The following is a 17451-nucleotide window of genomic DNA, read 5'->3' as shown; positions in this document are numbered from 1 at the left end:
CAATGAATGAATGGAAATCCAAAATTTCTGTAAATGTTCATTAAAATTATTAAAATAAAATCTAAAATAAAAAGAAGTTTAAGCCACCACAAGAAGATAAAGGTAAATAATCCAATTGAAAAAATGGGCACAGGATATGACCAGACACCTTACCAAATAAGACATTCAGATGGCCAACAAGCATATGAAGAAATGTTCAAAATCCCTAGCCACTGTTGTAAAACAGGACTGACATCGGGTTTGGGGGGAGACTGAGAAAGATGGGATAAACCAATGTATACTGCATTGAAACAGATAAGGGAGAAAACTGTTTAAAGGGGATATGTGATTAGATATTTTTGTCATGACAGGAGTCCAGAGCGAAGGCTGCATAGTAGAGTGAACCTGGGGGGAGGGATTGTAAAACAGTGAAAGAACTTTTCTTTTACTTTTTAGAGAAGGGAGTGTACTGTGGGTGGGGGTGGGGGAGGTGGGGGAGAAAAGTACAACAATGAATGAATGGAAATCCAAGGTTTCTGTAAATTTTCATTGTAATTAATAATAAAAAAAGGGGAAAAGAAAAAAAAGACATATTAAATTCATTTTCACATAAACATGTGAATGTATTCCAGCTGTAAGAATAAATTCTTTCTGATTAAAAAAAAAAAGTGCAACCAGGGGGCTTCAAGGATGGTGAAACCTCACCTCACAAACTTTGGACCTATTATCAGGAGGGACCTGGCCTTAGAAAAAGAGATCATGCTGGGAGAGTTGGAGAGCCAGAGAAAGAGAGGAAGACCCTCGACTACCATGGACTACTGACACAGTGATACGGCACCGGAGTCCAGCAAGTTGGAGATTTTGAGAATGATGCAGGAGAGGAAAAGGTTCAAATGTGTTGTTTATCCTTCAGTGAGATGTGAGATGAAGACAACTGGATGGCATACAACAGCAACAACAACTGCACCTTCCCTATATCAAGAGAGGCCTGGTGCCATGAGTTGTCATTAGCTTGGAGGAAAAAGATGAGCAAACTCCTTTCCTGCAACTTAGTCTCAGAAACCTCACTGAACGGTTGACTGTGAGTTGGTAACAACTCCTTGACCACAACGAGATATTGGTTACTACATTATGATTGGTTTCTACACTTGTTTTCGACTGGATTCTTAAGATGTTGAAGCACCCTATGCAACTGGCAGTATAAGCTTTTGTCGTTTTGTTTTTTTTTTGTAATCTGCTATAAGTTTGTTAGCCTTGAAATGGTCCAAAGGAATAAATGCAAGCATTTCTGTTTTAAAAGTGCTTTCCAGGACTTGAAATTTACACTGTGTGTGTGTGTGTGTGTGTGTGTGTGTGTGTGTAAGTGCATAAATGACATAATTAAAAATCCATGACAAGGAAAAGGAATATTCTAGGTTTTGAGAAAATAAAAAACGTGTAAAACCAGAGACCCTTGTATTGGCTTTGTGTCAACACAGTTACTTCAGGGTTCATTTTTACAATGTCACCAGTCCTAAAGAAGGGGGCTTTGGTGGCTTCATGGTAAGGAGTTGCTCTGCTAATCCAAAGGTATATGGTTCAGATCAACCTGCTGCTTTAAAGGAGAAAGATAAGCAATCTTCTCCTGTTTGATTTGCTGTCTCTGAAAATTCACTGACTGGTCAATTTTGAGTGGATTCCACATAACGGTACATAACAACAGCGTACTTTTTAAAAAAGAGTTGTTCTTATTCTTCAAATAACAAGTCAGCCACGGGGACAAGTCTTCGCGGCTTTATGAAAGTTACAGGCAGAAATGAGAAGAATTCCAGTCTCTTCCTTGGCAGGGAAAGAATTCACTGTGCTTAGTTTGAACAGGGAGCACCATGGGGAGAAGCAATTTGATGGAATTTCCTGAATCCCCCAATATCGACACTTTGTCATTTTTCAGAAGAGAAAATCAGCCAGCTGGGTTTCCTCTGTGAGGGATAGGGAGGGAGTGGGAAGCTCACTGACTTCTTGGAGTCACAGAAGCTGGATAAGGAAAAGTAATGATGGTAACACTTTGAAGGGCTGGACCAACGTACTAATACACCACGTGCTTCTCCTTGCAGTCTCTTAGACTTACAACGCCACCACGTGTGGGTTACATACAATTGTTCAGGATTCAGCAAATTTTGTTTTACTTCCTGCTAGCCTTGGAGAATCTACTGTTTCGACAAACCAAAAGCTAAATGTAAATGATTGTAAAAAAATTATTAAAGGCACTTACGCCAGCATTATGCTAATCCTCTTGACATCTCCGAGAAGTTGGGAAGAATGATTAGGCTGGTGATTTTTCTCAGGTGACCAAACTAAAGTCAGTTGGTTTGTGGGGGAAAAACCACACACACAACAACCACCACCACCACCCAACAAAATTCCAACAACAACCAAAACGTAAAGGCCACACCTCAAAACTAGAAGAACCAGTTTGTTGTTGGTTTACAAAAAAATTTTGTGACATGAAAACTGAAATGAAAGAATATATTTGATGGTATCTAGGTGCGCATACACAGTGCTCTTGCAAAACACTGTTGTAAGTGATAATGATACACCATGGACTTGTAATCGCTGCAAAGCTGAAAATCAACAGTGCTGTGGACATTCCTCACCACCCAAGGTCTGACTCACAGAGATAATTCCCCTTGGTTGTGAAAAGACTCTGAGAGGAGACCTGGTGGTGTGAGTAATGAATATTTCACTGTCAAAATCCAAACTGTGGAGGCTGCCTTCTGGCGCAAAGCTCTTTTATAGGCATGGCTAACTGGATTATCAAATTACTTAATACCCTGAATAGCTCAACTTTTAGTATTTGCCAACACTGATAGTCAGGGCTTATGTGTTTAATGCTTCTTGAGAACTTGCTCCTGTCCTAGCCTTTAATTCAAAACTCTGATATCATCAGTGAGCTTTTGGATCTAGGGTAGCTGTAGGGTTGGCCGGGCATCTTTCCATAAGGGTAGGCTAAGTACATTCATTTCAAAGTGTGTTTTCCCAAGATAAGGATCATACACTCAGCTTCATTCTTGCTTTACTTGACTGTAACTGCACTTTGCTTTCTGGACTTCCTCCTTCCCCTTCCTTTCTGTTGCCACACCTTTGCTGAAAGCTGACCTTCACTGAGAGGTCTTTTTCCCTGTTGATCCAGAAACCAGGGTCTGAGAATGGAAAGGTGCTTCCTTGTGTTCATCTTTGTTACTATTACTGCCACATTAATGGATTTTTTTTCCTCTCTACAAAGCCATGGAGCGCACTTCGGGTGCCTTAAAAATGTGGTGCTTTTAAAGTTTGCGAAGCAGGTTGAGAGAATGCTTTGGTTCAAGTTTTCTGGCTGGCTCTATAAACGCATGCCAGGTGTTACTAGTCAATGCAGGTCAAAGACCGCAGATGATCCTCTTGGAAGAGAGTAAAGACAGCTAGGAGAGGGTTTGGCCTGTGTTTGAGGAAGGTATGGGTTAAAGCTTGCCAGCTGAGTAGAATTCTGGGGGAGAATTCTGTCATTCCTTCAGTTTCTGAGCTTGAAGAGCGAGATAAGGAAGGTAAGTACAGCAAGAGGGAAGAATGGTGCCAGGTGTGATGTTGTTGTGCACTGGACTTAAGGATGCAGTGCTTAAGGATCAGATCCTTATGGAGCGGTCTAGGGAACACAGATCTGGGAAAGAGGCAAAGTGCCCACGTGGATAGGCCAATGCAGAGACAGTGGGGGTGACTCAGGGACCAAGGTGAGTGTCTGGGCTTCAGTCCTGCAATCCTGCATCTATCTCCAGGCAGGCAGGCTTCCAACAAGGGCTGAATTAAGTGCTGGCTGCTTTTCCCCAATCAAGAACTGTCCAGACCCAAGGAGAGTTCTGTAGGAGAGGGAAGCCTTTAAGTATCAGACACACCCACCACTAATATCCACGGGTAGCAGAGGATGGAAAGAGCTGGAGAAGGAGGTAAAAGTACATCAAGATGAGAAACAAGGTCTCTGGAATCAAACGTCTTAGGTTTAAATTCCAGCTCTGCCTCTCTCTTACTAGCTTATCATACTCTGAACAATTTAATCGGCTGCTTTGGGCCTCTGTTTATTTTTTTGTAAATAATAATAAACAAGAAACAAAAAGTACAAACTGGTTGGTTCCAAATCAAGTGGCCTGACGTGTCATAGAGTAAAACAGCACACAGGGTGTTCTTGGCTGTGATCTAACTAGAAACAGGTTGCCAGGCTTTTCTTCCATGGTGCTCCTAGGGCACTCCAAACCACTAACTACCCTTTAGGGCAGTTGTTGTCATTGTGCGCCATTGAGTCTCCTGAGACTCACAGCGACCCCAGGCACAACGACTCTGAACCTTGTCCTAACCTGAGCCAATCTCACTGTCTCCAACACTCCTCCCCCTATTGTTCCAGTTACTGTGTCAATCTATCTCATCCAGGGTCTCCCTCTTCTGTGATGTCCTGCTACCTTTCCAAGCATGATGTCCTTCTCTGACGACTGGTCCTTTCTGGCCACATGCCCAAAGTATGTGAAGCAGAGTTTCAAATCCTTGCCTCCACAGAGCAACTTGGTTTCATCCTCTCTAGGATAGACTTGTTTGTTCTCATGTTCAACATTCTTCACCAACACCACAACTCAAAGACACCGATTTTGCTTCTGTCATACTTATTCGTCATCCAGCCCTCTGATGCATAGCAAGTAATTGCAAAGACCATGGCCTGCTTCACGCACACCTTAGTCTCTAGATTGACATCTTTGCACTTTAGCACTCTGGAGAGATCCCTAAAAGCAGACTTTCCTAATCCACTTTGTCTTTTGATTTCTTGGCTGCTGGTTCCAGATGTGCTAATTATGGACCCGAATAAACTGAGATTATTGACAATCGCAATCTCTTCTCCATCTATCACGGTGCTGCCAGTTAGCCCAGGGGTAAAAATATTTATTTTCTTTTTTAAAAATAAAATTTTTATTTTATGTTGGTTTACTTGATGTTTAGCTTCAATTCATATTGAAGTCTGCAGTCCTTAACTTTCTGTAGCAGATGCTTCAGGTCCTCCTCAGTTTCAGTGAGCAAGGTTGTGTCATCTGCATAATACAGGTTGTTGATGGGTCTTCCTCCAATTCTGATGCCACATTCCTCCTCATAAAGCCCTGCTTCCCAAGTGATCTGTTCCACATATAGTTTGAGGAGGTATAGGTATAGGACACATCCCCGATGCACTCCTTTTCTGGTTTTGAACCATGCAGTGTTTTCTTGCTCTGTTCTGATGACTGCCTCCTGGTCCAAGTATAGGTCCGTAAGCGATCACAATTAAAAGAATTAAAAAGAAACATCTAAAGGAGGATTCCTACTAGCACATATCTTATACAAAATGAGGCTAAAACAAATTGTTGCTGTGTACTGTTGAGTTGGAACCGGCGCGTAGCTGACCTTTCAGTGAGTTTTCAGAGGATGTAAATTGCACAGGAAGAGATTGTCCATCTTTCTCCCTTGGTACATCCAAATCTTTGGCCTTTAGGCTAAAAAGATAACTCTTTCCCACTAAGCCACCAGAGCTCCTTAAAATGAATGGCAGTTGTTGTTAGGTGCCATTGAGTTGGGTATGACTCATAGTGATCCTATGAATAATAGGTCTGAATTCTGTCCTATCCTGTGCTAGCCTTATGGTCTCTAACACACTTGAACACACACATTGCTGAAGTCACTATGTCAATCAACCTGGTCAAGGGTCTTTGTCTCTGTCTCTCAAACTTCCCAAGTATGATGGCCCTTTCTAAGGAATAGCCTCTCCTAGCAACATGCCATAAGTATCATCTTTGCTTCAAAGGAGCACTCTGGCTGCACTTTCTTTAAGACGTATCTTTTTGTTCTTTTGACAGTTTGCAGGATATTCAGTACTCTTCTCCAATACCACATTTCAAAGGCGTCATTTCTTCCATGGTCATCATTATTCCTTGTCCAACTCTCAGATGCATAGCAAGTGACTGAAAAGATCATAGACTGAGTCAGGCACACTTTAGTCTTCAATCTAACGTTATTGCTCCTCAATAATTTTGAGAGGTTCCAGATTACAGACTTTCCCGGTCTTCTGATCTCCTGACTGTTGGTATCAGATGTATTGATTGTGGATCCAAATAAGATGAAGTCCAAAGTAAAATGGATTAAGGCAGTTAAAATGATCATTAGAAGGGAGCTCTGGTGGCCTAGTGGCAAGAAGCTATACTGCAATCCCAGAGGTGTGGGCTCTTATCTACCAGATGCTCTGCTGGAGAAGGAGGGGCAATCTCCTCCTGTACCAGTCAGATTTGATTTGATGGGACACACCCCCCACCCCAAAATAATAATTTTTTTTAATGATCCTTAGAGCCAGCAAGCACTCAGTGTTGTTAGTTTCCATAAAAGGTAGAAAGATAGTCACTGTATTGGATAAAGTAAGCAACCTAGTTCAGGAACCAAAGCCCTGTCTCGTGGTATAAGACATCACAGCTTTAAAACAGCCCCACTGATGTTTACAGACCAGCCTTCCCTGCATATTTCACTCAGGGCCGTTGATCTACAACAAACACTGGAAACTTTACTTGTCCTTCTGTAGGCTTTCCATTGCCTCTGTTCAGGATCTTTATTTCTTTTTTCCCTCTAAGAACTAATCCAAATTCTTGGAATTGCACTGCCAATCAAACTGTACACCTCTCTGGTGGTTCAAACCTCTAGCAACTCTGAGAGAGAAAGGACATTATCTCCTGTGTGATTTACAGATTTGGAAACCCAGTGGGTCAGCTATAAGCTGGCTTCCATTTGATGGCGGCGAGTGAACGATATCAAGTCAGTTGGAAAAGTCGGCTCTTCTTGTTGTTAGGTGCTGCTGAGTTGACTGTAACTCACAGCAGCACAAAGAACAACAGATCTGATCTCTGCCCTCTCCTGTGTCACCCTCATGATCTCTGAGGTGCTTGAGCTCATTGACCCAATTACTTTTTCTTTTTCTGAGTGACTTCCCATCTGAGGGCCCCTACTTCCAGCACTATATCTAATAATGTTCCTCTGCTAGTCATAATTTTCCAAGACCTGTTGTTTCAGAAGAGGATGACCAGTCCTGCTCCCTAGTCTATATTAGTCTGGAAACTATTCCCCTTGGATCATTGCTAGTATTTCAAAGACCAGTGGCATAGCTTCTGGCAATATGCCAGTCACCTCAGTACAGTGAACTGACAGACAAGTGCTATACCCATACATGTAAACTATAAACAAGCAAGTTGAAGTGGACAAATTCTGAGAAATAAAAAATCAAAACAAAAAACAGCTCAATCCTACTTATCCAAATTTCTGAAAGATATTGGCCTTTCTAGAGAGTTAAAACTTACCCAGGAAATAGATACGGTATTACTAGAATATAAGTGGAATGCTGTAACTGGACTCGTCAAAGGTATTAATACATCCGGTCCCAGAAGTGTTTAAAAAGTTATCCAAGTATCCTATGAGGACTCTCATCCATTACTTCAAAATGTACCAAACTTATAGTTTGTTGGTTCCTGATTTGAGCTGATTCCATGGCTCAGATTGTGAAATGTACTTATGAGACAATTTTGGGGCACCTAGCGACTCACAAAATAGTTTAAGGATTGTTTATATTATCATCTCAGTAGAAAATGACAAAAAATATTCTTATCCCTTAGCTAGAAAGAATTCAGAGGCCCAATTTAACATTTTGGGTTGAAATCCAGGCTATTAACATGACAGATCACAATTAGAATTTTTGGATTTTTACATTTATAAAAGTGCTGAAGGCTCTAGAGTTTTCTTAGTCTTACATATGGACTATACTTAGCTTGATTGTGCCATTGGTTAAGTGACAAGTTCTGTGAATGTCTTCTCTATCCTATCTACCTAGCTTACTCTTGTGGTGGTGGAAACATACTCAGCTTGAACAGGAACTAATCACAAATAGACATTGGTATATAAATACCATTTTTTCCTTATTCTGAAATCATATCTACATTGCCTGTCAGAATTTCCAGTGAAATGAGCTCCAGTCATGCACTGTGTCTACCTGTGTAACAGCACAACTGTTCTTTTTTTTTTTAATTTATTTATTTATTTATTTTTTTTTTAGCACACCTGTTCTTGACTTCTCATCGCTGTCTCCATTCCCTGCCTCCTTATCAGTGCTTCCTGGTGTCTCCTTCTAAATGTTGTTACGCGCCATTGAGTCGCCTGTGACTCACAGTGACCCTATGTACAATAGCTCTGAACCCTGCTCTGTCTTGAGCCAACCTCACTGTCTCTGACACACTTACCTCCATTACCCCAGTCACTGAGTCAATCTATCTCATCCAGGGTCTTCCTCTCTTGTGCTGTCCTTCCACCCTCCCAAGCATGATGTCCCTCTACAAGGATTGGTCCCTCCTTGTAACATGCCCAAAATATGTCAGACGAACTTCAGAATCTTTAGCTCCAAGGAGGAGCCTGACTTCACCCTTTCTAGGATGAACCTGTTTGTTCTCTTAGCAGTCCATGATATGTTCAATACTCTTTTCCAGCACCATAGCTCAAAGGCAACAATTCTCCTTCTATCATTCCTAACCATTGTCCAGCTTTCTGATGCATAGCAAGTGATTGTGAAGACTTTGTCCTGCAGACTGACATCGTAGCTCTTCAGTACTCTGGAGAGGTTCCTGACAGCAGGCTTTCCCAATGCAACTAATCTTTTGATTTTCTGGCTGCTGGTACCAAGATTATTGATTGTGGAGCCAAGCAAACTGAAGCATTAACAATCTTAATTGCTTCACTGTCTATCATCATGCTGCCAATCAGCCCAGTGGAGAGAATCTTTTTCTTGATGTTGAGCTTCAATTCATATTGAAGGCTGCAGTCCTTGACCTTTTACAACAAGCGCTTCAGGTCCTCCTGTTTCAGCAAGCAAGGTTGTATCATCTGCATAATGCAGGTTGTTGATGAGTCTTTCTCCAATCCTATTGCCATATTTTTTCTCATAGATTCCATACCAATTGACACATTTCTAAAAACAAAGGGTGACCTGGAGGTACTCACCAAGTTTTGCCAAGAAATCTGGAGAACAACCACCTGGCTGACTGACTGGAAGAGATCGATAATTGTTCCCATTCCAAAGAAAGGTGACCAGACAGTGTGGAAATTATCGAACAATATCATTAGTATCATGTGCAAGCAAGAGTCTGCTGAAAATTATCCAAAAATGCCTGAACAGCATCAACAGAGAACTACCAGATGTGTTGGCTGAGTTTAGAGGAGGCCATGGTACTAGAGATATTATGGCTAATTTAGACGGATCTTGCCTGAAAGCAGAGTACCAGCAGAATGTCTATTTGTGTTTCGTTGATTATGCAAAGGCATTTGATTGTGTGGATCCAAACAAACTGTGGTTGACTCTGAGAGGAATGGGAATCCTAAATCAATTAATTGTGCTTATGTGAAACCTATACTTGGACCAGGAGGTAATCACCAGACCAGAGCATGAAACTACTGCATGGTTCAAAATTGGGAATGGTGTACGCCAGGGATGTGTCCCACCTCCTTCTAAATAGACTTATATTTAAATTTTTGTCTCAGAGTCTAATCCTGGAACAGATTAACAAAGATAAGTGCAACGAACTTGGGTTTGAATTTTAACCAATACCATTGCCCTGAATGTGTCTTTACACAAGTTCTTTAATCTCTCTGAGGATAAATTTTATCCTTAAGAAGATGAGAATGATTATGAGAACTTTGTATCCAATAGTTCATCTTGCCAGCTTTATATTTTCTGCAGATCCTTAAACAATTTGAACATTATTTCAATAGCTTGTATAGATGCATTTTAAGGATTAAAATATGTCAACATATATTTTATTGAGCTCTGCTGGCTTAATGGTATAGAATTGTGCTGCCAAATCAAAGGCTCTGAGTTCGAATCCACCAACTCCTCCAGAACAATTAACTGCCTCTGAAAATGCCCCCGGAAGGTCAGCTTTGAGTCAGTTCTGACTCGATGGTACATAACAACAACAAAATACAGTGAAGCATTTAGTATCCTCCTGAAAATGGCACAAGAAAGAAATTCCAGTGCAACTGATATCAAACATGTTAAAATTTTGTTTAATTCTTTCCGCTTCCACACAAACTCCTCATCTCCATCATTTCACAGGAAAGAAGTCACTCCAGGAGAAACAGCCCTGCTCTGGAATGTTCATGATGTTAAGTACAGCTCTAAGGAGATTAAGCTCATGCTGTTTAAAAGCCCAGCTTAGGGAGCTCTGGTGGGTTAGTGATATAAGGAGCTGTACTGCCAACCCAAAGACAGGCAGTTTGAATCCATCCGCTACTTTGCAGGAGAAAGGTGGACAATCTCTTCTCATGTGATCAATTGTCTCTGAAAACCTTCTGGAAGGTCAGCTGTAAGATGATCCAGCTCGAAGCCATGCAACAACAAGAAGCATGTTGATGAGTGAGAAAGAGGGCATTGTGTATATGGGAGGGAGTCTTGCTATCCTTAGACAAGTGAGGAGTATTCTGACTCTATTTCTTCCAAGATGTATTTTTTCCTTCTTTTTGCAGTCCATGGTGTATTCATTCTGTGGTTTTTCCTAACAACACAATTCAAATGCATTAATCTTTCTTCATCCTTCCTCTTTGATTATCCAGCTTTTGCCGGCATACGTGGTAAATGAAAGATCTTGTCTTGACCCAGGCTCAGCCAAGTAATCCAAAGGCTATTTTTGCTTTTAAACACTTTGAGGTGGTCTTTTGCAACAGATTTACTCCATGCAACACATCACTTGAGTTATTAATGAGTGCTTTGGGTGTTGATTTTTTTTCACCAAAGAAGAAGGAAACTCCCTTCCTTGGCCGCGCTGGTTCTTTTGCTAACTCATACAATCTCCCATTTGACCTTTTCTAATTCGCCAACGTTCCAATTTTGTGAGTTGATCCAAATAATGTTGTTTATGACATTTTCCATTTCTTTTTTAGAATTCAGTCTAGAATCATACAATTTGGTTATAAAGCCCTTTTATAAATAAAAACTGAAAAGCAACCAACCAATCAACAAACAAGTACTGTCATTGAGTAGATTTCAACTGATAGCAATTTCCACCGTATTTCCAAGGGTATAGATGTTTGTGAAAGAAAACTGTCCACTCCACAGGCTTTTCTTGCCTTTTCTGATACTCACATGTTGTGGAAACACAATATCTCTTTAAAAGAAAAAAATATGATATTCCTAATTTGATAGTTGGGGGTTTATTGCCTCAAACCTATCTTTTTAAAAATTATTTTAATTGTAGGAGTATGCAATGAGGGTTGCAGAGTGGATTATATTTGGGGGTAGGGGGTGGGGTTTGGGGAGGTGTGGGGGGGATTGTGTACCAATGAGGGAGTTTTTCTTTTGCTTTTCAAGGAGAGGAGCAAAAGGGAGGGGGAGGGGTTTGTGCGGGGAGAAGGGTGCAACAATGAATGAATGGAATCCCAAAATCTCTGTAGATGTTCATTGAAATGAAAAATAAACAACCTAAATTTAAAAAAAATTATTTTAATTGAGATTTTAATGAAAGTTTATAGAAAACTTGTATTTCCATTGATTCGTTGCTGCACATTTTCCTCCCTGTTCCCCCTAGTTCACTTTTGTCTTTGAAAAAAAATAATCTTTCATTGTTGCAGTTTCTTCCCCTCCCCTGTCCACTTTGCTATGTAGCACTTATTCTGGACTGTTGTCATGCAAATAACATCTAATCATATATTCCTTTTAAACAGTTCTTTTCTTCATCTGTTTCAATTCAGTGTATGTTATTTATCCCCTCTTTTCTTAGTTTCCCCTCAACCCCCACATCAGTCTTGTTTTATAACAGTGGCATTATGCAGTAGTTGTCTTTTTGTGATAGAGATATTTCACTCAGCATAATGTCCTCCAGGGTCACCCATTTCGTATAATATTTTATGAGTTCCTTGTTTTTCAGTGCTTCATAGTATTCTATTGTGTGACTATACCACAGCTTTTCTATCCATTCGTTTGTTGATGGGGACTTGGGTTGTTTCCATCTCTATGCTATTGTGAAAAATGCAGCAATAAACATGCGTGTGCATATATCTGTTTGGGTGACAGTTCTAGTTTCTTAGGGTATATTCCCAGTAGTGGAATTGCTGGATCAAACGATATTTCTATTTACAACATTTTGAGAAAGCACTATACTGCCTTCCATAGTGGTTGCACCATTTTACACTCCCACCAACAGTGAATAAGGGTTCCGAAGAGTCTTGAACACACCATGGACCATCAAGAAAATAAGTAAGTTTGTCTTGGAGAGGGTGAAACCAAGTTTCTCCTTGGAGGTTAGGACTTTGAAGTTCTGTCTCACATACTTTGGGCCTGTGGTCAGGACGGACCAGTCTTTGGAGAAGGACATCATGCTCAGAAAGGTGGAGGGACAGCGCAGGAGAGAAGGACCCCGGATGAGATGGATTAATACAGTAACTGGGTCAGTGGGGGTATGTGTGTCAGAATTAGTGAGACTGGCTCAGGGCAGGGTTCAGAGATGCTGTATATAGGGTAACTATGAGTTGCAGGTAACTCAATGGCACATGACAACAACAACAACAATTGATGGTTTGATTCACAGTCAGGACCTGGCTTTGTTTTGATGATAGAAGAATTGATGTCTTTGAGTCGTGGTACTGGAGAAGAGTGTTTAACATATCATGGGCTGGTAAGAGAATAAACAGGTCTGTCCTGGAGAGGGTGAAATCAGACTGCTCCTTGGAAGCAAGGATTTTGAAACTCGGTCTCACATGCTTTGAGCATGTTGCTAGGAGGAATCAGTCCTCGGAGAAAGGCATCATTCTTGGAGGGTGGAGGGACAGTGTGAGAGAGGAAGACCCTTGAGATGGATTGACTCAATGACTGGGGCAATGGGGGTAGGTGTGTCAGAGACAATGAAATTGGCTCAAGAGAGAGCAGGGTTCAGAGACATTTTACACAGGTTCATTATAAGTCACAAGAGGCTCGACAGCATATAACAACAACAACAAGAGAAACAATAATTCCTTCCACAGATGTAGTCAACCCAATTCCCATGCAGTCCATCAGATGAGAGTCATGTATGAAGTTGACAAAGGAGTTGTGGGATGACATCAAGGATATCATCCATGAAGAGAGTCAGGTTCAGAGACACTGCTCTGTACCTCTGCAGCCGTCTCTGACTAGTCAGAACTGTTAGACCAAATGACTGGAATCCATCAGTTCACTTTAATATTTCAATGATAGTTCTTTAGATGTGCCTTGTCTGGAAGTTTTCCATTCTATTTTGTTGTTAGGTGCCACTGAGCTACTGCCCTGTGGTCATAGACCAGACCCTTATCATGATCTCCACCATGCTCAACCCTGCAGCCGTAGTCATGGTGCCAGTTCATCTCACTGAGGTTCTTCCTATCTTTTGCTGACCTTTCCCAGCGTGGTGGCTTTTACCAGGACTGTCATCTCCTGACAACTTGCAAAAGTATGTGAGATGAAGTGTTTTCTGTTAAATTGTTTATATTCATGTTTAGACAAAAACAGAGAGCTGCTCTACACTGATGTGTCCATGGTGTTGGCACCCACTCCACAGATCTGTGCATAAGAACACCAGACATGATTTGTCCCCTCGACCCCTTATTTCAATCAGCTGATAGGAAAAGAACCAATGTCAGAGCATGCTTCTTCCATTCTTTCTGCCCCAACCAAAAAGAGAGGAGTGATACAGCAGCTACACCATAGAGGGCCAGGAAACTGTTGTGATAGTGTCAACTGTGTGAACTTGGCTGCCTGTGATTTGCTGGTGTGACAGTGGTAGCGTAGTCATGCTCTTTATGGGATCAAATAGAATGTAATTATTCCCTTGATGGGATCTTTAATGGAAATCCAAATAGTTGTAAGCAAGTTTTTTCTGGCACATAGTCTGTATTGAAAATATATGGACATGCAGCAAATCTCTCTTGCTCTTTGCTTATTACGGACCCTGCATCTATTTTGTCACTATATGGTCACTTGTTTTTTTGGACTTGAGCTAATGATCTGCCACTTTGCCAAAATATATTTAATTCATTGGCCTTGGAATCTGACTTGCCAATCTGAGTTCATCATCCCTGCAGCTATCTGAGTCAGGAGAAATCTCTGTCCTGGTTTTTGACAGTTTTGGGATTTACTAACCTCAAGTTCTCTCTGTACACACACACACACACCACACACACACACACACACACACATGGGAGATAAAGTGAGAGGGAGGGTGGGAGAGAAATAGAGAATATCTGTCTCTAGGGAACTACACAACCAGAGTAATGGACCACTGTCCTTAGTAGAACAGAGTGAAGGTATGAGAGGTTAAGACTGACATTTTTCTTCATAGAAATAACAACCTGTGCATATATTTGTATCTGGAAATGAGATTGTAAAATTTCACCATTTACTCAAGTGGGAACAGAATAGAATAATTGTCAACTATGAGTCTTACATTTTTCAAAAACAAATAGGACTTTTGAACACATTTCCCTTTAAGTGACAAAGAACCAGGAGGAGATTGCATACTTATGCCAATACTAAAGACATTTCTCACCATCACTTAAAGTACTTCTTGAACACTTGAAAGATGCTTACTTCAAACATGAATTCCAACACTGCTAAATGAGTTCAAGTTTAGATATGACAACAAACAAGAAATCAGAATGTGTTCAAAAACTTCACTTGTTTAAGACTAAAACTAAGGCTCAATGCTTGATGCAAAATTATGAAATGGCATTAAGTGCTTTAAATTAACATTGAGCTGCATTTTAGACTTTAACTATAAATCTGATGAGATCAGATCAGTTCTTCAAGGCTCTGCTCATGAAGTCTAGAATACTCACTTTCACACAGCAACTAAAAGTGTTTTAGTAAAGGCCTAGCTTGACTTCATCCTCTTCAGTGAGTGTAAGAGGTTTTTTTATTAGACCAACTCTCTTATTAGCGGCTGTGCATTGATTTCAACTCATAGCAAGCAACACCATATGCTACAGAGTAAAAGCTCCACAGAATTTACTTGATATAATTTTAACAGAAACATATTGAATAGAAGGACTTATTGTAGACTAATGCTGTTATGTGTTGTCAAGTTGCCTGTGACTCATGTACAACAGCTCTGAACCCTGTTCTATCCTGAGCCAACCTTATTGTCTCTGACACACTTACCCCCATTTCTCCAGTCACTGAGTCAATCCATCTCATCCAGGGTCTTTCTCTCTTGCACTGTCCCTCTTAGCAGTCCGTGGTATATTTAATACTTTTCTCCAACACCACAGCTCAGAGGCATCAATTTTCCTTCAATCATCCTTAGTCACTAGCTTTCTGATGCATAGCACGTCACTGCGAACACCATGGCCTGGATCGGGCACACCATCATGGCCTGGTTCAGGTGCACTGTAGTCTCCAGAATGACATTATTGCTCTTCAGTACTCTGGAGATGTCCCTGACAGCTGACTTTCCCAATACAATTTATCTTTTAATTTCCTGACTGCTAGTACCAAGAGTTTGGAAGCAGGAGTGGCATTCACTTCCTAAACAACATGCCTCTGGAAACTCTATGAACTTTGAAAAATAATGATAGTTTTAGAAAGGCTTCTGGCCCTTTGTTTTTATGGTCTCTATGAGTCATGTTTGACAGCAATCAACAACAATAGTGCCAAGAGAGTTGATTGTGAAACCAAGCAAACTGAAGCTCTTAACAATCTCAATCTCTTCACCTTCTATTATGACCACTTCCATGTATATTCTTAATGACCCCCTCCACAAAAGGGATGATTTTCCCTTTGGTTTGAGATTTGCTGTAAAGTGGGGAGAACAAAACTGGAATTATTGTTGTTACCTGCTTCCTGAAGGATGAAAGAGGAGTATCAAGAAACAGCAATGGAAAAGTTAGAGTGGGAAGAGAAAGTGAGAGAGAAGGATGGGGAGAAGAAAGAAAGAGGAAACAATTTGCTTGTGTCTCTGTGTGTAGAGGCAGAGAATTACAGTCACGGTAACAAGGAATTAGAAGAATCCTTACATCTTACACATTATCACTCTCCCATCCTGATTCTGGAGATGAGGAAACTAAGTTCAAGAAATATTTGTACAAGTGACACTGCAAGTCAGTGGCAAAGCTTAGGTACCCATTCCTGCATCTTTCCAAGTTTCCCTAGTACAGGCTGCCTTATTAAACAAAAAAAGAAGAAATAGTCTAGGAGTAAGAAGTTGAGCAGCCAATCCAAAGACAAACCGTTCTGTGGAGAAAGATGGGCAAACTCCTCTGTGCAATTTACAGTTCTGATAGTAATGAATATTAGTTTACTTTTTTACTACCCAATTACACAGTACAGAGAATGTAATAATATTATAGCAAAGTTGAGTAAAGAGTTTGTGTGTAGTTTTAAATGCACATTTGGGGAGAAAGAGTCAAAAGAGGCATAATGTTAAAGCACAAGATCACTTTTTACTTGACTATAATATCAAATTTAAAGAGCCTTTAAACTTTCTCAAGCAGAATTATTGAGTTGGATAGATATATTTCTAATAATTAAATGTTTTTTGTTGTTGCTGATTGCCATAGAATTGAGCACGACCCTATGAACAAAAGACCTGAAGCCTTTCTATAACTATTGTTGTTTCTTAAAGTTCATAGAGTTTCCAGAGGCATGTTTAGGAAGTGACTGGCAGTCTTAAGAGAGCAGTTATGTCTTTGAGACATGACATTATTGATTTATATGACTGTGTATTAGTCTTAGTAATATCATTGATAATAATTCCTTAAGAAGCTTTGTCTAGGTCACACTCAGTAATCTAGATGTTTGATGAACTTCAACCCTTTGCTCCAGATCACTAGAAGTTAATGAGAGAGTACGGAATGCAGTCAAAACATGGTACAATTAATCTGACATAATTGATTAGCGATTACACACAGTACGTGTTTTATAGTAAGTTTCCAGTTTGAAAAGCAAGGTGAAAGTTCCATCAATAACCTTCACTTTGTTCTGGGAGCAAGCCAAGACATGCTCAACGACCATAATGGTACTCACTGTTGTGTTTGAAGGTCCTTATGGTTGCACCTGAGAGTCGGGCTCCAAGAACAAGAGATGTGTGGTTCAGCTCATCACTTAAAATGAGGCATCCCTGCGCAGGAAAGAAGCACACGGAACACAAACCAGTTAGAAAAATGAAAGAAAACTTGAAGGAACAGGAAGAGACTCAAGACCTAGAGCACACATCTCCAAAACGCTCCATAATTTTAATAAGTTAAGAGTTTAATCTAAATTCTTCATGGGCAAAATGCTATATAGTAATTAGCTGATAGACATGGGTAAGTTTAGAATGAATTATATTCTTGCTTTAGTATTTATATGTAGCTTTCAGCAAAGAGCTCATTGAAGATCATAATTAAGTACTAGCAAGAGTCAGAAGAACCTGATAGGAAAACTAGTAA

At 40.4% G+C, this 17451-nt stretch overlaps 1 protein-coding gene across 1 annotated transcript in view; it reads right to left on the bottom strand.

The window, feature by feature from the left end:
- SPTLC3 (serine palmitoyltransferase, long chain base subunit 3) overlaps nt 1–17451 on the bottom strand; it is a 263731-nt gene that overhangs the window by 114688 nt on the left and 131592 nt on the right. The window contains exon 6 of the mRNA XM_006894749.1: nt 17048–17141. Within this exon, the coding sequence (XP_006894811.1) occupies nt 17048–17141 (94 nt within the window). The remainder of the gene's footprint in view (nt 1–17047; nt 17142–17451) is intronic.

Source organism: Elephantulus edwardii, unplaced genomic scaffold (genome assembly GCF_000299155.1).
Source record: "Elephantulus edwardii isolate Elephantulus edwardi_28Jun2011 unplaced genomic scaffold, EleEdw1.0 scaffold00150, whole genome shotgun sequence".
Lineage (NCBI taxonomy): Eukaryota > Metazoa > Chordata > Mammalia > Macroscelidea > Macroscelididae > Elephantulus > Elephantulus edwardii.
Note: the sequence above shows the minus strand (reverse complement) of the source record. Positions and strands in the feature narration are given on the sequence as shown.